This window comes from Aythya ferina (genome assembly GCF_964211825.1).
Source record: "Aythya ferina genome assembly, chromosome: 20".
Lineage (NCBI taxonomy): Eukaryota > Metazoa > Chordata > Aves > Anseriformes > Anatidae > Aythya > Aythya ferina.
This window is the reverse complement of record NC_140318.1, coordinates 3,641,287-3,663,176: the sequence shown is the minus strand read 5'-3', so window position 1 is coordinate 3,663,176 and position 21,890 is coordinate 3,641,287. Positions and strand designations below refer to the sequence as shown.

The 21,890-nt window shown below is 41.9% G+C and overlaps 1 protein-coding gene across 2 annotated transcripts in view; it reads right to left on the bottom strand.

The window, feature by feature from the left end:
• Window positions 1-21,889, bottom strand: part of NUP188 (nucleoporin 188) — a 28,251-nt gene extending 6,362 nt beyond the window's left edge. The window contains exons 1-34 of one of the 2 annotated variants that reach the window (XM_084493931.1): window positions 21,846-21,889; window positions 19,797-19,851; window positions 19,124-19,197; window positions 18,443-18,527; window positions 17,682-17,762; window positions 17,173-17,217; window positions 16,469-16,561; window positions 16,211-16,330; window positions 15,583-15,794; window positions 14,712-14,826; window positions 14,006-14,206; window positions 13,174-13,263; window positions 12,486-12,551; window positions 11,837-11,956; window positions 11,219-11,345; window positions 10,943-11,098; window positions 10,463-10,589; window positions 9,768-9,855; window positions 9,602-9,678; window positions 9,307-9,421; window positions 8,849-8,969; window positions 8,551-8,617; window positions 7,999-8,127; window positions 7,124-7,257; window positions 6,617-6,723; window positions 5,657-5,863; window positions 4,810-4,979; window positions 4,390-4,459; window positions 3,700-3,767; window positions 3,286-3,481; window positions 2,684-2,761; window positions 2,236-2,321; window positions 1,660-1,805; window positions 296-477 (exon numbers count right to left, since the gene is read on the bottom strand). In XM_084493931.1, coding sequence (XP_084350057.1) covers window positions 296-477; window positions 1,660-1,805; window positions 2,236-2,321; window positions 2,684-2,761; window positions 3,286-3,481; window positions 3,700-3,767; window positions 4,390-4,459; window positions 4,810-4,979; window positions 5,657-5,863; window positions 6,617-6,723; window positions 7,124-7,257; window positions 7,999-8,127; window positions 8,551-8,617; window positions 8,849-8,969; window positions 9,307-9,421; window positions 9,602-9,678; window positions 9,768-9,855; window positions 10,463-10,589; window positions 10,943-11,098; window positions 11,219-11,345; window positions 11,837-11,956; window positions 12,486-12,551; window positions 13,174-13,263; window positions 14,006-14,206; window positions 14,712-14,826; window positions 15,583-15,794; window positions 16,211-16,330; window positions 16,469-16,561; window positions 17,173-17,217; window positions 17,682-17,762; window positions 18,443-18,527; window positions 19,124-19,197; window positions 19,797-19,851; window positions 21,846-21,871 — 3,834 coding nt within the window. In that variant the 5' untranslated portion in view covers window positions 21,872-21,889. The remainder of the gene's footprint in view (window positions 1-295; window positions 478-1,659; window positions 1,806-2,235; window positions 2,322-2,683; window positions 2,762-3,285; window positions 3,482-3,699; window positions 3,768-4,389; window positions 4,460-4,809; window positions 4,980-5,656; window positions 5,864-6,616; window positions 6,724-7,123; window positions 7,258-7,998; window positions 8,128-8,550; window positions 8,618-8,848; window positions 8,970-9,306; window positions 9,422-9,601; window positions 9,679-9,767; window positions 9,856-10,462; window positions 10,590-10,942; window positions 11,099-11,218; window positions 11,346-11,836; window positions 11,957-12,485; window positions 12,552-13,173; window positions 13,264-14,005; window positions 14,207-14,711; window positions 14,827-15,582; window positions 15,795-16,210; window positions 16,331-16,468; window positions 16,562-17,172; window positions 17,218-17,681; window positions 17,763-18,442; window positions 18,528-19,123; window positions 19,198-19,796; window positions 19,852-21,845) is intronic. The other variant, XM_084493930.1, reaches the window with a different exon arrangement.
• Between the last annotated feature and the right edge of the window lies 1 nt (window position 21,890).

Here is a 21,890-nt window from a genome sequence, read left to right as displayed (position 1 = left end):
AGCTCAATCATTCTCAGAATTGTAAATTAAGGCACCCGGTGACCCTTATACTCTGCAAAATTCCTCGCTCTAATAGCAGTTGTGACAATGATCCTTAGGGCAGATCTGAAGGAAAGGCAGCAACAGTCAATTTCCCAGACTGACATGTGCCAAAAAGCCATGGAGTAATTCTCAGGTAGAAACTGCCAAAGCTTCCTTTTTGGAGGCAGCAGGCTGCGAGGGAAAGTTGTTCCAAACATACACAAAACTTTTATTTAGAGAAAGACACTGCAAATCAGGTAAACAGGTCTTTTACCCCATCTCGCTGGTCCTTGTGTTTAACCCGGGAGACATCATCTGTTTCCATGCTGTCCTTGTCATCTGCAGCATCTCCCAGGGTGAGGCTGTGCCGAGTCTGATCAAAGAGGGCAATGACCTCGTCTTGGAGTGTTTCACACACACTGAGCACCAGCTGGGAGTACTGTGGGATCTCATTCACTGTGACATTCACAGGAGAGACAACAGTTAACACGCAATTCTTGTACTTTGGTTTCCAGTTTAACTGATAACATCATCGGTACACCTTCCTTGGAGGCAGTATTTACTATTTTCATTTCAAAACCTACAAAGCAGATTGCCAGGAACTGTAACTAGGTTAGACGATTAAACCTAGGAGGATGCAGTCAGTGATAAGATTACCACTGGAATAATAAAAACCATACAGTATTCCCAGGAAGTCAAGTAAGTTCATGACATTTCAAAGCACAAAGCAAGTACTACTATGGACAGATCATTCCATAGCTGCTCACTACAGCATTTCTTACCCACTTCTCCAGACTGGTGGTACCAGTCCATGCATGCAGCCTATGTTCCGTGAGTCATGTAAGTTCTACGTTCTCATCAAAACCATTATAGGAAATTGCACCTCCTTTTACCACCACGATCGAAAATTCAAATTCATCAGCAAGAAAAATGTTTAAAAAATAAAATATTTCTCCTTTTTATTTATTTTCTGAAAGATATGGGCTTGCAGTGCCAAAGCAGTGGGACAAGGACTACACTCAGGTAAGCTGACACACTCCTCAACACCACAAGTGCCTTTATTGCACAGCACAGAGAAATAGTGCTCAGATTTCACTGAGGGTCTTCAAGTACTACTGCAACATGAAGTGTCCCACATGTGACTGGAGTCACGACCGGACCAGTTTCTCCATTTATTTATTTATTTATTTATTTTTTAACAAAATGTACCCTCTTAAGATTTTCTTGCGTTTGCATTTGTTATCTCTAGCTAGAAATTACCATTAGGGTTTAAGTTCTACATTCAGTCTGTGAGATGGCAATACTGGGGTGTGCCTACCACACCTGCCAAGCTATTTTCAAAAACATGCAGCAATCCTACCTTCATCTCTATCAAACTGATCAAATGTAGGGGTTATTGGTGGGGAAAGACAAGACAAGGGAAGACATGCATATGGTGACCAGTAAAACTAAAACTAGCTAAAACAAACCAGAAAAAAAGCAGAGTCCCACAAGCTTCTCTACTTTTTCTCGTTTGTTTTATCCAGCCAACATCCTGCTCTACAGCTAGCATCACACACACAGTGGAAACACGAGAGCATTAGGGTGTATTCAGCCATGGCAGCCCTGCTCTTGACACTTGTACATACACCACCTCACCTTTCATCTCCTTCATTTGCAGCACAGTGATAAGAGCTGAGAACACTTTGGCTTTTGTTTTCTCCATCATCTGCTGATCTGCCTGTAGTATTCCCTCCAGAATCTGCGTCAAGGAGTTTATGATTTTATCCACAGAACCCAACTCGCTGACAACAAAAAGGGAGAGCTCTTCAGATTAGACAAGATCCCTCAACAAATATACTGGCTTAACTGAGCTGTGTGGATCATAGGTTCTATGAGCCACACAAATAAAAACAGTTCCTCCAAGCAAACTTTAAGTCACTACTTGGATCTCACTAAAGACATTCCACAACACAGTCAGAGTACAGGACTATCACAAAAGCTTTTTGATACACTTTTCACCAGCAAGCAGGAAGCCAAACCACACATTTATTGCTACAAGTTCTTTCAGCCACAAACTACAGATATTTGCCATCCCAAAAGAACAGTCCATGATAAGGCATCAATTTCCTCCCCAAATCACTAACGGGAGCTCACTAGAACAAACACTCACACACAATCTTCTTTTATATTTAGCAGTGACTAATAACGATCCATGCAAAAGCAAATACCTACCTCTTCCACTGCTTTAGCAGGATCAGAAGAAGGGTACATAGCATAGACCCCAGCTGCAGACAGGATACTGACATGGGAACTAGAAGCTAAGAAGAAACATTACAAGAGTTAGAGGTGCCACTAGTTACATACTGGAAATGCTCAGCCCAGTACTCAAATGCTGAAATGCTCAGCATCACCAAACGGCCAAGCTGCATCTTCAGCAGCTACCAGTGACAGGGGACCAGAGTCAGGACCCTCTGCAGAGCCACCCACTGATGACAAGAATGGCACATAGCAAAAGATTTATAAGACGCTCATCAATTCAGGAGAAAGACGTTGTTTCAGCCCAATTTCACCAGATCTAAAACAACCTCTGATGGCAAGCAACTGCAGAAATAGAATTCCTCATAATATGGAGGAGATGAGCAATTGGGAAATTCAAGAACCAAGAGGAACAAACACCTACCAAAACCTTGGTTCCATTTAGCACATCCAGAAACAATTGCTGATGAACCGCGGAATCAGTCAGATGCATTATATCTGCCTAAGAACCACAAAGATACAGAGATCAACCACATATAACAGAAGACACACACTTTTTCCAGTCTAACATCTTTGTACTGTTTTGTTACTTTAAGAATTCACCAATTTTATCATCTGCCAAATGATACCATTTTACAGAGCTCACTGAAGTGCATGATCAGTTAACAAAGTCAGCAGTGGCTAATTTCCCTAGTGGGGTATCCCTGCCTCGCTTGATTCAACAAAGTCTAAGTAATTCTATAAACCTGAAGAGAATTGCCATAAAAATAATATACTACCTCCCCTCTGCTGAGAGGGGCAATATGCTCAGTTCTATTAAACAGCAAACCACTACCTACTCTAAATTCATACAACACTTTTACCAACTTGTGTAGTAAGCATATACACAACATAACTAAAAGAAAAGAAACAGTGCATTTGCAGTGCGGCCTAGCTAGCCCTTAGAAGTTGACACTGTGTTATTCAAAATGTTAATTTCAGATTATTATGAGATATAAGAGGAAAAAGTACAAGGGTAGCTCTTACGTGGCTCGTAGAAATAATGAGCAGCATCCGCCAGGCTGAGATCAGCATTTGATACTCTGTCGCGGAGGCACAGCTGCTACCCTCTGTCTCTGCCACATGATATGCCAGGAGCTTCACATATTCTGACCAGTAACCAAAGCGCTTCTTGTTGGAGAAATTCTTCAGCGTGTCTTTCAGGGACTGATCCAGTGAGCCCCTGACCAAATCAAGAGCACAAGATCAGCATATTAAAGGAAAGTTACATTCAGAAAAACAAACTTGGTAGGAGAAAGCTGCTAAAATGTTATTCAGCAATGACTGCAGTATGTATAACTTCTTTCACAGTTAATTTTAATAACTACTGTATGTTCTTATTCTGGCATACAAGGAAAGTAGTAACATTCTTGCCTAGAGAAGGGACTACCAGAGACTCACTTGACAACATAGTAGATCTCCAAGCAGATGATTTTCATGATTAACGCACAGGTGTCCAAGACACTGAGCTGCAAAGACAAAAAAAAGCAAAATCTGAGCACTTTGTTCTGCAGAGCGAGTGGAACTCTGATTTAACCCTACCAACCCACTCGCAGTGACTGATCATCCAGTTTTGCAGGAGATAGGAGTAGTCATTTGACCAAAGACCAGCGAGGATAAGGAAAGAATGCTGGGTTCAAAGCAGCAGTCAAACTGAGCGAGAGCACAGGCTCTTCATAACGAAGAGGAAAACTCCCACAGAAAAGAATGCAAAGAACCTAATCAACTCCTCTGGGATACCAGCTAGCCTGAGGTATGCCTTAAAAAAGATCTTCTATCAAACAGCATACACGGTATGGATACAGATACACCACATACAGCACACCTTCCAAAGAGTGTTAACACAGGTGCCAGATAACATCTATTTTTGCTTCACATGTGGGAAAAAAAGAGAACTTCAAAAGATTGTCCGTTGTTATACAGCTACTCTCTGCAAAGCCAGACAGTGCATGCTTCAGCTGCTGCATGGTGTTTGAATCAGTTGATCACACTTCTTTTTAGAAAGCTGCGAGCACAAAGAGCCACAGCCACTCTCAGAAACCCACTATGAGAAGAACATGCATCTACTCAAAATGAAGGCAGTTAATTCACCTCTGATGTTTCTGAAGGTGGAGGAAGGGTCCCAAACAGTGGATTGGTCAAATTTTCCCAAAACTTTGGCCTAAAAGATACATGCAGAAGTAGTATCAGTTATCTCCCCCACACCACATGCCCATAAGCATTTTGACTGTTCCAAATGTCACAGAAAATACCCTTTAGTGCACAGCTATATAATCTTGCACTTCCAAAAGAAACAGAACAACAGATATTTGCTTCTGAACACACACATGTGGGCTTCTCATCTTCTCTCCCCAGAGACAGTACAGATCAAGCTCAGAGCCCACAAACTGCATACTTTTACCAAGACACGCAAAGACTGGGATGCAATTGTCCCTGAAAAGTCTGGTGAACCCAAGAAAAGTGTTATGGAAAAAAGGCAGCAAAACACATTGTAGGAAGACAACGACTCACTTTGTCCTCAGAACCAGCATGGCACTATCTCGGCGGTCCTGCCACAGGGCATGCAGGAAGGCAATGGCAGCACGATGTAAGAGGGGAGGGCACCAGTACCTCTCCTGTTGTTTGGAGTCTATCAGCTCTAAGACTACTTGGAGGCAACTCCACTCCCCTAAGCTGAACTCCTAAAGCAAAAGGAAATGAGAGAGGTTACAGCTCCACAATGCAGGCACCTATTAAAGCAGAATGTGCTCAATTCCACTCAAAACACACACGCACAAATAAATCTTGAGTATGTGATGCAGAAACAAACTTTGTAAATGACTACAAGGAACGTGCAACAGGAGAAAAAGAATGTATATTTTTAGGGGTATAAAAAATTGAGCTAAGCTAAGACTTGGTAAGACCAAGTGCCTTAAAAAGTGCCCCAACCCAAGACAACCCAAGACAACCAAGTGCCCCAACCCAAGACAACCTCCAACTGCAGCACACTAGAGACTGAGTGGGAATTCTGGAAAACTGATACCATCCATTGTGTATCAATCTTCCCACTGAATGGCCACTGTCAGGAGTCAAGAGAGAAAGTCACAGGTATCTTTGGTCTGACCCAGTACAGATGTTCTTATGTTAACTCGGTATCTTCCTTGAAAACTGGGGAAAGTTTGTCTTCAGTTGTAGGGAAAAGTGAAGCTGGGACAACAGCACATCCATTCATTGCAAGCACATGCTGCATTTACCTTTACGTTAGGCACATCAGGCTACATACACGACCTTTTGCATTTTAGAGACCAATGCCACAAGACTCCTAGGAATACTACAATAAAAGACTAGTGAGTTCCCAGGCAAATATCTGCTCTTCTACCTTTGACCCATCACTGCCATCCTTGACTTCCAAGTTCAGGAACAGTTCAATGAGTCCAGGCTGTGTCTCCACTGCAACTGTAAGGAATTCCAGTATCATGACCTTAATACGCATGTCCTCAATCTTGCTCTGCAGGCGGGTGAGGAAGGCATCACGGATAGCAGCAGCATCACTGCCAAGACAGGCATAAACAGACATGGGAGCAACCTGCAAGAGGAAAAAAATAAAATCAGGAAAAAAAGGATAACTTCTCTATTCATAAAAGTGACCTGCATTTTAAATTGAAACTCCAAAATGTTTGACAGTGAATCTAGGAATATATATAAGGGAACTCAGAAGTAACAGCTATTGTTGTTAAGATGGAAGAATCTTGCAAAGTGATCTAAATTTTCTTCTCTGTCAATTTTGCTTTATCTATCATCTGTTTGTAAGGGAGACCGGAAAGGACAAAGAAAACAGATTTTGAATAATGCTTCTTGAAATTAAAAAGAGATGGATTTAAACGCTTAAATAGAACTGCAAATACAATCTAAGAAGTATAAGCAGCCAAAAAGAGCACGTCTGAAAGGCAAAGTTGAAAACTCCTCTTAAAAACTTAAAGGAATTAAATTTAAGGTGTAGGAAGAGCATCTGAGGATGTACCTTGAGAAAGTTTTTCAAAAAAGTGAAAATAGGTCAACTGGAGGTGAAAATACTCTGCAGAAAACACCCCACTCGTGAAAACTCTCACTGAGATGCAGAGAGACTTCTGAAACAGCAGAGTATTGTGTTAAAAAAACTAAGGGCTCTTTGTGTGATACTTTATGTGCTCTGACATACAACTTGCAGTCCACTCTACCTTCAAATGACTTGCACTAAGCTCCCAGATACAAACAAGCCTGAAAATATCTTGAAAGAGTTTCAGTGGTGGAATCAGTCACAAGGGGAGAAGCAAAGGAGCTCTTGTGAGGCTCATCTTACCGTAGCCAGTCGCTTGAGCAGCTGGATGGCCAGGCGTGGAAGTGCAGGGTCGTGCTTGTGGTAGATGTATTTGGCCAAGACCGCAATAAGGTTGTTTCCATGAGCACCTGAATTGAACACAGTTAAGACCGAAGAGAAAAAGCTGCAATAAGATCCGACTATTTAACAGAACTACTTTCATAACAGAAGGTGAGAATTAGGTCAGTCTTTCAGAAGACCAAGGCACGGGCCCAGTCAGATGATAACTAATGGCAGATGATTTACTATATTCTGTAACTACACCCATCCTATTACAACGCAGCAAAAAATTAGCCACGTTTCCTTAATACTAATGAAATTCCCTCGTGGAGAATAATGCCTCAGAGGATGGAGAATGGGCCTTCTCCCATCACTAGAAAGCACTTTCTGGAACCATCACAAACTCTGTTTGTAATGAGAAACACGCTGACTCTTTGCACGTAACAAACCCCACAGCTTCCCAGGGCATCCCCACAAGGAAATACATACCATGCTGAGTAAGGGCCTGCTCTAACGGAGACACCACGCTGGAGGGGGGCTTCAACCGTATGACGTTATTGGTAACCGAGAATGCCAGCTTAACTGTTTGTATCAGCAGCTGACCTTGGCCTTGTGTCTCATCACTGCATTTCAAAAATGAAAACAAAGTAGTTGTGTCAACAATTGTCATTTATTATTTGCACAACATTCAAAGAGTAAATTCCATACTCTTGTCAGTCACAGGTTGTAAGACATTTTTACTCACTGTCATGTCACCACGTAACAGCTGCTGAAATACAAACCCCAACACAGACCTTCTAACAACCCCAACAGACCTTCCAGCAACCTTCCAATAAAGGGGGCCTCCAGGAAAGCTGGGGAGGGACTCCTAACAGACAGTTTTGTAATAGGACAAGGAGTAATGGTTTTAAACTAAAAGTGGGTAGATTTAGATTAGATATAAGGAAGAAATTCTTTACTCCGAGGGTGGTTAGTCACAGGAACAGGTTGCCCAGGGAAGTTGTGGATGCCCCATCCCTGGAAGTGTTCAAGGCCAGCTTGGATGGGTCTTTGAGCAACCTGGTCTGGTGGGACATGTCCCTGCCCGTGGCAGGGGGTTGGAATTACATGATTTGTAAGGTCCCTTCCAACCCAAACCATCCTATTATTCTATAACCACACGAAATGGAGAGCGTGTAGTAAAGACTAAACATGGATCTGTAACAAATAAGGCTTGCTCCTCCTGAACATACAAGACAGGCTCCCACGGACAGTCACTGTGCTGATCCCCAATTAAGTACAATCCAGTTAAAGCTACATCTCAAATATTATCAAATATCTGTTGCTTCTTCCCGCACACTATTGAAATAAAAGACAAAACTCACCTACTAGGCTGGGAAGCCATTACCATATCAATAGTGTCCACGCCGATTCCCATGATGTTAATGACAGCTTGCCCTGCTTCAGTGTTGGCCAGGCTGAAGATGCACAAGGACTGAAGACTAGGGGCACTGCTGGGAGACACAAACAACGCAGGACATCATCATGTGCAGGACTTTCCCACCTAGCACTTGGTAAACTACCATAAAGTGATTTCTGAATTTCCACATCCCTGCCAGGCCCTACTTCATTCTTCCTTCCACTTTCTTCAGAGTGGATATACCAAATAGGAAAGTGGATGTCAGTCCGTTCCCCAAAATATATTTTCTCTTTCTTCATCAGGTGTTATAAAAACCAATGTACTTTGCTCTATCCCTAATCTTTTTTCTACCCTTCCTGTACTCAGTAATGCAGAAAAGCACTGAAATCCATTCTACACAAGCATGCCATTTCTCTCCTAGTAACTTATATCCAAAAATTGAAACAAAGACAGTGACACAGCCCTCCTGCACTGTAAGCCAGGCTACTGCAGATCTGAAACCCATCATGCATCTTACCTACTCCGAGGATCCATTTCAGGGAATAAATTCAGTATAGCATGAATCAACTGCAGAATTAGGCATCCTGAAACAGAGAGAGAATGGACTACTCAGTTTTCAGGAAGATCTGTTGCCTAGTCTGTAATATCTCTAAACAAATTGCAGCATCTAGCAATACTGGTAAATGCAGAAAGCAAATCCTAAATGTCTGCTAGAAAAGGTATGATAAAAAGTGGGAAAATTTCACAAATTCTCTCCAATAAGACAGGTGATGCTTTTTAATCTCTTCAACTTCTCCTCTCTCAAATATCCTTACCAATTTTCTCTCTCACTCCATGAGAGTTGTAACGCCATTTGTGGTAATTTGGTAACATCTCCTTCAGGACAAACACAATGCAGGGCACAAGTCCTTGGCTCTGGGTGCTACCAAGTTGTCCCTAGGAGAAACAGAAATGTTAACTTTCCCCTTCTGGTTAAAATAACACGAGATCTTTGGTAGGAAGATAGGTCACGTGTCTTTGAAGCATGAGAAAACCACTGAGCTTGAGGACACAGAATTACCAGCTATTTTTATTCTCTTGTAGATATGATAAATCAAAGCCGTTTTTTGAAATAACCACAGGAAGCACAAACTGTAGCATAGCAGGAAGTGTCAACCAGTGATTACTCATACAGACCCATGGCCCAAGGGATGCCAGACACTGCTGTATTTCACTTTCCTATCATAACAGCCTACAGCTGACTTCACAAGCAGACCACTCCAGAAGCACTCACCCGGACAAGAGTTGTGATCAGGTTCAGGAAGGAGATGGTAACGCTGTACTCCCCTTGAGGCTGTTCTATGCTCATCAACAGGTTTCCATAGCCCCCAGCATTCATCCCCTCTGCACTGTGAAATGAGCACAAAGGTTTGTTGTATGAATAGCAGCATTTTTGACATGAGTGAGAGATGTTGGATGCACAGATTCCACAAACCTCAGATTTCACACCAGCAAAAAGGTCTTATGTTATGAACAGTTCAGGTCAAAAAAAAAATAAAAGCTGGGGTTGGGGGGGAGGATGTGAATACCTAATCATGTGATTCATACTGGACACTGGATTGGCAACAAATGGTAAGAACCCCGTATGGTGAAGGTCAGTCCAAACCTGCAAGAGAAAAAAGTAGAGATATTCCCTCTCATTCACATTTACATGTCTACTAGTTCTCAAACCTAGAAAACCCAGAAGATTCTTACCTTGGCTGGCATCCGAGCAGCCAGTACTGTCAAGCAATTGACACAAGATGCAATAACGTCCACAGGGGGAGAGATTACAGTTGTCAGCCTCGAAAAGAGAAATATTATGCATAAAATGCACTGCCATCTGTGAGCTAGCCTATCTACTGCTGCTGTGATTCAAAAAGCATTTCCTTCACTGAAGCACACAAGCACAAAACCTACGCTCTGGTGCAGACACCAGTCTGCACTGTCAGTCTAGACTTGACAGCTCTCCCTCACACCTGAATCAGATCAATTTACTGCAAGAAGCAAGGCTCAGTAGACAGCAGGCTGGCACACTGAACAATGACTATCCAGCAGATTGACTGGGGGGGGATAGTTAATAAGTGTAACTCTTTTATTACCTGGAAGTTACTGCTCTAATTGTATGCTTTATTCCCCTTTTATGTAAGTATAGTTACCAATAAAAAAGCCTTTAAATGGATAAACTTGTACAACTCATGAAAGTGAAAGAGGGGTCATTCTGCTACATCAAAGCATTCAGCAGTGTGTAGCCAGAACAGTCCTTACTGAACACCTGCCTCGGGGAGTTGAAGCACTGAGATACACTTCTTTCAAATCTTTTGGCAAAATAGCTAATTAACTGTTCTTCCAGCTCATTGTACTACTTCTCAGGTACTCTGCTGTTAGCTCCATGCTGGTCAGTGACTTACCTCTGCAGCAGCATGTAGATTCGCGACGTGATTGGCAGAAGGCAATCTGCTATCGATACATCAGTGCTGATGACTTTATGAACCAGATCGATGATTGGCTTCACCCTCTGGCAATGCTGAATCACATCTGCATAAAGCAAACTAACATCAGAATGCAAAAACCATACTTACGCAGTAAAGAAACTTAGAATAATGCACATTAATCTTACCCCACATCCTTGGGATTGTTCCCCATACCAAAAATCATTTATTTCTTGTATCTCAGCTTTTCTCTCATCTAAAATTCATATAATCTCACTGCAAGCTCTCAATTCACTGCCTTTTGCAGTGAATTATCATAATTTAAAACACACGCAGGTTTCTGGGGTACTACTCCAAGCTCTTCCAGAAGTACTCAGAGCTGCTCAGTCCTGCTGTTAACCTCAAGCTGATACCAAAGAACAATTACTTATTCTCTTTTATACTCCCAGCCTATCTCACCTGCTGTTGAAACAACGTGGAGCAGCATTTCAATCTCACAGGTAAACAGTGTCCAGCTGCTGTACGAATACTCCCATCGTACCAAATAAGCTCGATCATCCAGCATTACTTGGCCCACTGTTCCCTGAGGTATCCGCAGATTTGTCTGACCTAGTCCTAGAGATAGAAGAAGCAAGTGAAATCAAGCCACAAATTTCCCCACGAGTTAGAAAGCAGGTAAAGAACTAAATTCCCCAAAACACCTGAATAAGAAAAGGTTAAGTGCAGTTTCCTTACCAAGAGGATAGAGGAGCTTTGGAGCCTGTCTTCGCCAAAGTGTGCCATCTTCATGAGAGATCACATCAGGAGGTTTATGCTTGTACAGCTCAATATAAAAGGACATTTTATCCAGGAAACTGTATACCTGCATAGAGAAAGAGCTTAAGCAATATAACCGAAGAGCCAGACCCTCTTAAAAATTAATCAGTGAGGTCATTTCCAGGAATAGGCAAGTTTTCCTTATGTAGACAATAACCTTCTAATATGTCAACCCTACTAAAACATTATATGGTTCACACGTCCAGACAAGTCTGATCTAATGAATCAGGAACTTCTCAGAAGTACAATAAAACCCGAAAAATTAGATAGAACTTATCTAATTTTTTAGAATTAATGGCTGAATTTATCTTCAGCCATCAGAGTTGGAGAGTTTACTAAAGGCCAGAAAACAGTACCCTGCAACAGAAAAGGACTTAAAAGGTGCCCTGTCTTAGATAACAGACATAAAGCTTTTATCAAAGATTGTAAATGAGATATGTACGTATAGCGGGAAGAGAATCACACAGCATTATCACATAACATGTTATGCCTGTCTTGAAATAAATCATCTCCCAAACACCAGAAGAGATCCTGTACCTTTTTTGCAGTAGATTTATCTGACACAAGGGCCTGGAGCAGCTGAAGGAGAGGAGTAAGAAGATGGGGGAACATCCCACACACACTGTCCAGGATAATGCCCAGACCTGCAGTTGGTTCCTGGTGGTAGAAGCAGCAAACAAATGTCTTATTGTTACAAAGAAATGATAAAACTTTCTCAGTACAGCATAAGGATATAGCTTCTTTAAGTTGTACATTTGACATTAATCATGCACAAAAGTATCACTCCAGTCCTTGTACAGACTAAAGCATGAGGCATTGTGCAAGTAATAAGGCAAGAAGTAAGACTAATGCATTACACATCACCCTATTTCTGTAACAACAACAAAATAAGCATGATGCTTTTGCCAGCAGTTAGTTCAATCTTTGCAATCCCAGCCCTGGTTTAAACTATCACCTATATTAAAACTTGTTCCAGTATCCTTCAAGAGTAAAGCCAAGGATGTACCTAAAAGGCAGGAAAGGGCAAAGGTAAATCAAAGATAGATACAAACAAACACTGGCTCCTCAGGGCCTTCTAAAAACGAGCTAACTAAATATGATCAGTCTGTTCTTTTCCTAAAAAGGAATCTTTTATCAGGTTTTTGTTATAAGCAAGGTAAGTCAAAGAAGTTGCCAGCACACTCACCGTCTTCCAGAAGAGCTGAGGAATGCTGGTAGCCGACAAAACTTCACACGCAGCATCAATTATATCCTTCAAAGGAAGAGAGGAAAGAGAAGTTAAATGCTAACTTTACATAGAAAGTTCACATCCCAAACAAATTCTGTCACATCTTTAGAGTTTAAGTTTCCATGCTTACTAGCTAAGATGGAACTAATCCCTCTAGTCAGAACAGAGGGAAACACCCCCCACGCACAAACTCAGACCACATGGAAAGTCTAACACCATGCTCCTTACCAAGGAGTGGACTGCCCAGGACAAACATGCCCACTAAATCTGCAAAAGGCTATATGATGTCTTCTTAAACTTAAAATGTATGTATTGAGTATGAAATAATACATACTACAAGTATGTATTATTATAATAATACATACAAGTATGTATTATTTCCATTGCTTTGCACACAGCACATCAACAACTAGTTCCAAATCCATAGGACTTCCAAGGGCAAGATATGCAATGTTTCACTATTAAGCAGTAAACACCTCTGAACACTGGTTTACACAATGCAAATTTAGCCAGTCTTTTAGATCGATCTAAATCACAAGGTTTGCTATTTCAAATGCAGGATTGAAATTTAACAACAGTAACTTGCATCACTTATGCAAAGTTCTATCAAATTAGATAACAGATGCGATGAGTGTTGGATGCTTACCTGCTGATTGCCCAACGTATGTAACTCCAGTGATGTCAGGACAAAGGAAAGAAGCCCATAAATACACATACAAGCTGTGCTGACAGTACACTGGGAAGAAAGAATACACAAGACCGTTAGAGGAAAGATTATGAATTACAGAGCACGCTGTGTAACAGTGCTTGGTCTCCTTTACAAACTGTGGGCACCTCTGAGTAACTGCCTCTTTTGTACATCCTTGCTGCAGTCAGCAAAGGGGCAACAAAATAGGAAGCAGTCACCACTGAAGCTACACACAGCACAAAATATTTCACTGCTTCTACCATTATCATTAAAAACACCTTCAAAACACAGAGGAAAAAAAAAAAAAGAAGCATTCAGTGTTCAGAGAAATCAGAACGATTTGCTTTCACTGGTGTCTGCCTACAAGGTCATTTATTCTCATACACTGTGATGTCTCATGAAACTGTATACAGAGAACAGTGCAGACTTAGAGCAGCTAGTACTCAAGACCTACACTGGCAAGTACACCTATGGAGGGAAATCAAAAAATGTGATTAAAGTAGTCTATTCTGTTCAAAGGAGATATAGCTCCTCAACTTACAAAAGTTTCTTTTGTATTATTCTTTTTTAATTATTATTTCATCATAAAAATCTGTTTAGTATCAGTTTGACTTTTACTCTTCACTGAAAGAAGGTGACATGACAAAACGTGCTCTGTTGCATGCTCTGGTTCAAAGCAGATTTAGTTTGCAAGAACGCTGGTTCAAAATCATCCACTTCCCAAGACACCTTTACATCATTAGTAGTTAAGAGCCTTTAAGAGCTTACATATATGACTGTAAGAACTCACATTCTTGCCCCCACTGCTCAATGATCGCAGAAGTTTCGTCAGATACTGGAACACATTCAGCTGGATAGCATTGCTGCCCATTCTCCTGATAACGTTAGTTGACTCCTCTGGGTTTATGGTATGACGGAGCAGCGCCCATGCCAAAAGCACTGGAGCATGATGTGAGACATCTCCCAGCTGCAGCAGCTGACTGTCCATTTCCTGCACAGAGACAAAAGCAAGACAAGTGAGATCCTGTGAAAGCAGCTCGTGCTCAGCAAACATGTAGCTGATTGCACCCTTCTGCTAACACTCAGCTTTCTCTTGCAGATAATTATTTCAAATATACAACTGTCCAAATTACACGGTTGCAGTCTTGGTCTGTTTTTGTGTGTGGTTTACTGACTTACAGCTGTTCTAACCTCAGATGTCCTCTGTCCTAAAAGCCCTGATGCTGAAAATCTCTCGTTTCACTCCCATCTCATGGCCTACTTCCCTGTGCACACCTTTATTTAGAGAAAGGCCCAAAATAATCAAGCAAACCTAAGTGGGAGAAGAATCAGTCTCTTTCTTATTTGTCCCAAATCGTTACGTGGATGCTAGCTGTTATATTTGGCCAACAAACACAAGAAACTTACAGATGTAATATTTTTAACAGCGCTGCTCGGGTAACCAAAGTAAATTCTATATTGTTAAGCCAAACGGGGTTATTCTGCTACTGCTTTACCTGGTGGATATGTGAATTATTGGCTAATTTGTGCTCCTCTGTCCTATCATCCAAAGCTCGCTCATGGAGGGAGTCAATTTCCATGCCTTCCACCAGAATAAGAGCACTAAAGTAGCTGCAAGTAGGAAAAAAAAAAAAAAAAAAAAAAAAGTAGGTTAGACACTTTAATTAAGAATTCAGTTTTCAAAAAGCCATTCATAAATGGTCAAAGAACAACCTGTAGTTCGCATGGGTTCAGCTGTTCTTTGAAGCAATAAGAAATTAAGATGAAATTAACAGCAGATAATCCAAATTTTGTTTTGAAATGCTAGTATCTGACAGATTAAAATCTTCAACGCTACCATTCCTGGTTGAACAGGAAGTCTCTGAAATTTGAAGATAGCTTTTCCACCTTTGAAACTTTTTATCACTCACCGGGATTTTCATTCCTTCTGGCTGCAGCTTGAGTTATGTCCCACAAAGCAAAACGAAAATGTTATTACCACTCTTTCAAGCAGACCCATGATAGTTTGTGCTGAGGCAACACAGTTAACAGCACAGGGCTAACCTCTGCCTCCGAGCACAGGATTGTAAAGATGCAGTTTCACTTTAATACTAGACTATTTAAGAACAAATGGCACTGTCTTCACTGCCATTCACACCAGAGACAACTAGCTTAAAGCTAGTATATGGATGCCTCTCTGTTGTGCAATCACACTTATTTTGCCACAGACTTCCAATGTGACCAGAAAATATATTTCACCTTCATCACAATTAGCTTAGCTTGAAATAGTCATGATTTTAAGAGGCAACAGAAAGAATTATAAAATATTTTTTTTACTGAGGAGAATTGTTTTGTTCTGCACTCACTTGACAAATACACTTCACTTACCCGATACGATCCACCAGGTGATCCATGCTCTCATCTACCAAGTGTCTGTTGGTTTGTCTAGTGCCAAACCCCTGTTCTTTGAACATCTTTGCAAATTCGAGAAGCTCATCTGATGCCATTTCAAAGTATGCATAGTAGAGGAAGATGACTTCCAGTAGCATGGACTGCTCACGGAGGCATTGCACAAACCAACGAGAAACCTGACGCTCTGTCTGCACAAGGAGAAGTCCTACTGTCACACACAAAGCTCACTGATTGGTCAAAGCAATTAGAAACCAAGACAGGTTGAACCATTTCAAAGTTTGCACAGTCAATGTTTTGCACCAACTGCAAGAAAAGCCACTATAAATGCAGAGTTTACTGATGCAAAGAGATTGTAAAGAGCTGCACGGAAATGGATCTGCAGGCCTAGTGCTGTCAACACATTTCTTACAACGAAGAATACGTTTCTAACAACTCGCTTTGTTTCTGAGCAAAAGTGTGTTCTGCTAAGGAGAAAACAATTTTTATATTTCTTGGGCCAAGAGAACCATCCGTTCTAACTGCATCTGCACATACACATTTTCCAATACTTTCCATACCATGAAAGACTTTGTAAGTTTATTAAAGAATAGTATGAAAGAAATACCATGAGATTTCCGTGTGTTTCCCATGTAGGAGCTTCTGCTTTGTACAGTTCTTCATATTTTTTCCGGTAATTAGGAATTAGTTCCTTTTCCAACTTTTCGACACACTGGAAGTACTGCGCCTTAAACAAATAAAGAAATCAACTTTTCACATGCACATCTACGTGCTTTTTACAATCTCAGGTGGACAACTTCTATGCAACTTAAGTATTTAGCCTATTTCAATGACATCATATCCAGGAAAAGGTTCCTGTACTCACTGTGTAAGGGTGCCTCTCATCCTGAAAATAAGTGAGTAGATGGAGGACACAGCGCAGAATACACATCCTCTCTTCATAATAATAGTCAGCAAGCTGTGAATACAGAACGTCACCAATATCAGTGTGGTATTGTGTCCACCTCCCATTCACCTTCCTGCCCCATACACAGCCAAGGCCCTCAGCACCAGAACACGTAGGGCTCAAACACTACTACAGATGGAGTTTCAACTAAGCAGTTTTAAGTTATCTGAAAAAAAAAATACTTAATTAACTTTACAGAATTCAATAAAACATGCCCATAGGGACACGTCTATAATTACACTGCTAACTGAGAAAACTCAGGAAAGGAATGCAAAAAGATACAGAGGTCACCTCCCATTCTTAATCTTCAGTAATCTCTACCAGCTGTGATCATCACTCTCTATTTCGGAGTTGACACTTCAGACAGCAACACATAAGCCTACAAGCTTTGGAAAATGTGGGAGCATACATCTGACCAGCTAAATTCCCTGACATTAAGCCTACAATTTCCACAGCAACTATTAACACTGCTCAAATATATGTATGTCCATCCCTATTTCAGAAGAATCTTCTAAAATTTGTTCGTTATATGAGGGAATACTTCAATCATTCCAAGGTTTTTGAATCCATAAAAATAAAGTTGGTTCTCAGATCAATAGAAAACACAAACAGAAGTGACTAACCTTCAGCATCAGAGCCTGACTCTGCCTCTCATCCTGAAGAACTGTCTAAAGCAAACCACAACAAAATAAACAATTATTTACCGCAGAAATATCGACTGACAAAATATTCATGCAAAAAAAAAGACTGAAAGAAATGAGAGAATTTTTCTGTTTCTTTTGGAAAGACAGATTCCAAAAGTACTAAGTCAAAACATTCATTAATAACTATCTATTTGTTCATCTCCACTCGCTCTCTTTCACAAATCTGTAGCTTTGCTGTATTCCTGAGACAAAGAAGCTGAATCCCTGCAGAGAGATTCAAGCAGGAAGAGCTACCAGAATGTTAAGCTTGGATATCTGCTATCACATTTCCGTAAAGAGGCACATGAGCATTGCAGGTTCAGAGAAGAACAACTACAAAGTCATTTCCAAGTCAGAACTTGGGCTTGCATGTGACCATAATTCGTCAGCAAATTACTGGTACTAAGGAGAGATGCAGAGTGAACAGAAAATATATGGGAGCTATGGACCTTCAGGGAGTCTCTTGTTCCTCTGTAATCTTCTTGAAGATAACACTGCAACAACTGCACACTCTGCTCTTCATCCAAACCCTGAAAAAAACAGAGATGCTCTGAAATGAGTAAAAGGCAACTGAATTAATTTGACAAAGACTCTCTCCAAATACTCAGGCAGCCTTTCCTCTTCAGAATAAATAATTTCCCAAATACACCAATAGAAATCTTTTTACTTTTCGGGATGACATTTGTTTAAGTTAGCAATTCCATTTAAAGCAAAATACGTAAGTTTTGATGTCATTTAGATGTAGCCAGATTAACTTCAGTGAAAGGAGCACAACACATTTAAATAAGGGTACAGCCACCAGTCACCTATTTTCTGGCTTGAAGGAACATAATCTTGCAGCAAACAGACATATTTTCAATCATAGCAGCTACTTTAAGGGACATCAGTTTTAGCTGAGCAGTCTCAGATAGCTTGAAAGAACACAAGACCAGATGAGAGTGACTGTTTTTGAAAAGCTGAAACCCCTTTCTGGCAGGAGGGTTCGTTAACCAGGAAAACTGAAGCAATTCAGGGCCACCAACAGCTTTAAAAAATGTTCACCTAGAGCTCCTACGGGTACTTGTAACATCCTTTAGATTATTTTTAACTGAGAGAATCTTAAGTTTGCCTCTATTCAACATCACGAAGCTTACTGAAATAACAGAATCCCAATAACAATGCAATCCAAGTGCAGGGATAAAAAAAAAATCAGCATAGCATCTTCACTCACCAAAAACTTGCTGACCCTCAGACCCAGTTCTTTTAGTGGAGCAGCTACATCTTTATCAGCTTTTATTTTTTCTGCTGAAGTTGTACTAAAGAAAAAAAGAAGTTTTCATTGCTAAAAATGGAGCAACACCAAGGAATGAGCAGAAGAGACTTAATTTCAAAGCTCTCAATTTTATCAGTTTGAACTTGACATTTCTTTTCCCTCTCAGTGGCCTATCAATGCTTCATACAGCACTATTGAGTAATCTTCCTACCAGATAACACTCAACATTGTTCGCTATCTTATTAATACAATAAACACAGGCTATATTCATTCTATCTTTTCCAGTGAGAGAGTCTGGTTATCTTTCCTGCATGACTAAGTGTCAAGAGGAGTCAATTCTCTGCAGGCTGCACGCTTGTACTTGATTACTGCAACCCAACAGAGGCAAAGGTTAAGAGATACTTAACACTGGTAATGAGAGCAGAAACTGCTGTTACTTCTTTCTGATCTTTATTTCATGCCTCAAAATGTTATTTGGATTAAGCACTTTCTACTGTTCTTCCTCTCCAGAAATCTCAAGTCAGACAATAGAGTTAAAATCTGTTTTTATGTAATTAGAGAGAAATATTCAACATGTTCTCAACTTATTAGTAGATCCCATTTTAAAGGTTAATTTCTAAAATCAGGCAATTACCATACCTTGGAGGTTTGTAGTATGAAAGTCCCTCTAAAAACCTCTGCCAGTGCTTGTTCAGTTCTGCCGCAATCTGTGCCTGAAAAGAGAACCAAATACTACTGAACAGACTCCTCAACATCCACCATTGAGTGTCAGATTTGTTTAATTTGAGTGAAGCAAAGACATTCCACCACCAAAACCAGACAAAAACACAAGGCAAACAACAACAGCATCTATGATTCAGACTGATTCAAGGTGTATATTGCATGAGAAAGCTTGCTGCCTTGCCTAATATTGGGAAGGGAGAGGAAAGGAGGCAACGGACTAGGTTCAGATACGTTTGCATTTCCAACCTCTCGGCACATTCTTGAAAGCACGGGCTCCATCCCAGAAAATAAGGAAGCAGGCTGTACCACTCATGAATACCCCAGACCAGTCAGTCTAGAAAGTAGCACTTGTGTCCACTCCAGAAAGGGCACCAGCTTTTCACATACACCCTTCCAGGCAGCAGTTCATGAAGCAGCTATAAACAAGGAGTGGAAGAATAAACAAGTAGCGGGGAAAGAACAACAAAAATCCCACCAAGGAAAAGGGAAAAGCAGCAAAATTCATATTCAAACAGATGTACAAATGATGTATTTGTCCATGGAGTCCATTCAGTGACAGGCAAACCTGCTTAGCAAGACATGGACTTACTGGTTCTCTTAAAGCTGATCTGCCGAGGAGAATTGTCCACAATTCTCTGCTGCTCCTGTAAAAAAAAAAAAGTGAAGAGTGCTTTAATAATGAACACCAATTCAGGCTTCAATTTATTGCACACCTTTTCAAACTTGCAGTTATTTTGGAGATCACAATGCAATATAAGCTATAAGAAAAAATAATTAAAAGACACCAGTGTTTAGCTGAGCAACTTCAAACGTGCTGGAAGAACCCAGGAAAGCCCAAAAGAGTGACTGCTGATATAACAAAACTTGTAAACTCATATCAAAGAAGTATCCTATTTCTATCAGCTTATCTGCTCAGTCTGATCTTGCTACTTCTATGTTTGGGGGTTATAATAAACCCAATTACAGAACAATTTTACTCAGTTTCATTTGATGCCACACTCCAAACAAATCCTTCTTTAACACTTTCCACCTTCATGCAAAGTGGAATATAAAACTGGGTGAAGTGAAAGAATGCAACACTTTTCCATAGGGCAGAATATTTGCCTCTGGTCTTCAAAATATTTATCCCGAGCTTGTTGTTTCTTCCTGCTTGCTGTGAAACTTGTAGAAAAAACAATCTGCTAAAACGTAAAGATCAAATCTGCTCCTTAGCACATGCATCTAGGAAGATTAGTCTCCCTACAACAGCCCTGCAAAGGATGCTTGCCAACAGGAGCAGTTCAGGAACTGAGCAAGCTGATGATTTCTAGCAGTGTAACACAAACCAGGAGTCAAACGCCACAATTCCCCACGCAAAGCCTGTCTAGGAAAGCAAGCACACTCATTAACTCGTCTTTAGATTGGCAGCACTGAATCAACTGCCTGTGGCAGCGTAAGTCACCTGGCACTTCTGACACACAGTGCCATTTCAGCGGCTTATAAAACCTATCATTTTTATTACACCTGTCAACATAATTTCTTCCCTCAAACTTCTCGTCACTGCGGGAGAGCTCTCCTGACCTAGGCAGCAACCAGCTGTGGGTGCAGCCTCCCCGGCACACCTGGAGCACTGGAAAGCCGCTGAATTTTACCAAAAAATCACTTTCCAGGACAGAGCAGCAGCCTAGAGGAGCCAGCCCTGCTCCTTGCCCTTCCTTCCTAACCCGGGGTTACAGCAAACCAGTGCTCCTTGCCAGTTCGTTAACTGGGCTCCGAGGCAGCCGGGGAAGGGCAGCTCTGCACGTCAGGTAACAGCGGTGTTCTTGTCCCGTTAGGAGGCATTATTTTAATAAAAAATTAAGCATCTAGGAACAAACAAGTCTAAAACGCCACAATAAATGTCAAAAAGCAAACAAAGGCGCTACCCTAAAGCCATCACTGAAGCAGGGGGTCATCAAATAGCCTCCTTTACACACCTTCCACACCACTTTTATCTAAGTTTTACGGTCGCAGCTCTCCAAGAAGGGAGAAGCCGAGTCCTGAGCTCTATGCTCTCCGTGAGGACTGCTCTGTAAGGACACCTGACAGAACCCCGAAGCTTTTGAACAGCGGTGCCACTTTAGCGCTCCATTTTTCATGGTACCACAGGGCAGAAGAACCACGAAACACAAAAAATATACATCCCGGGTAACACCCGCTGCCTGTTTTGGACAATCAAGCCTCAATCCACAGAAAGCTTTGGCGTTGGAGCCGAAGCCGCCCATGAGGGATCCCCTCAGCGACCCCCCCCCCCCCCCCAGGCACCTCAGCCCCCGCTCCCTCAGGGGGCTCCTGAGGCGAGGGGCTGGGGGCGGGGCCATGCTGCAGGGGGCGGGGCCAAACCCCACATTTAGAGGCGGGGGCAGGCAGCTGGGGCGTGGCCTCACCGCCCTCTGGGGGCGTGTCCACGCGGCAGGGGGCGTGGCCAGTGCTCAAAAGGGGCGTGGCCAAGCCGGCGCGGGCCCCGCGCCCGTTAACCCTCCCCTCCCCGCTCCCCCCCCCTTCCCTTCTCCGCCGCGCTCCCCCCCCTCGCCCCCTCCCTCCGCGGCGAGCGCGCGCAGCCCCGGCTCCCTCCCCCCCGCCCCCTCCCGTTCCCGCCGCCGCCGCCGCGTCCCCGCACCTCGCGCCCAGCCCGCCCGCCGCCATCTTCGCTCCCCTCTCACGT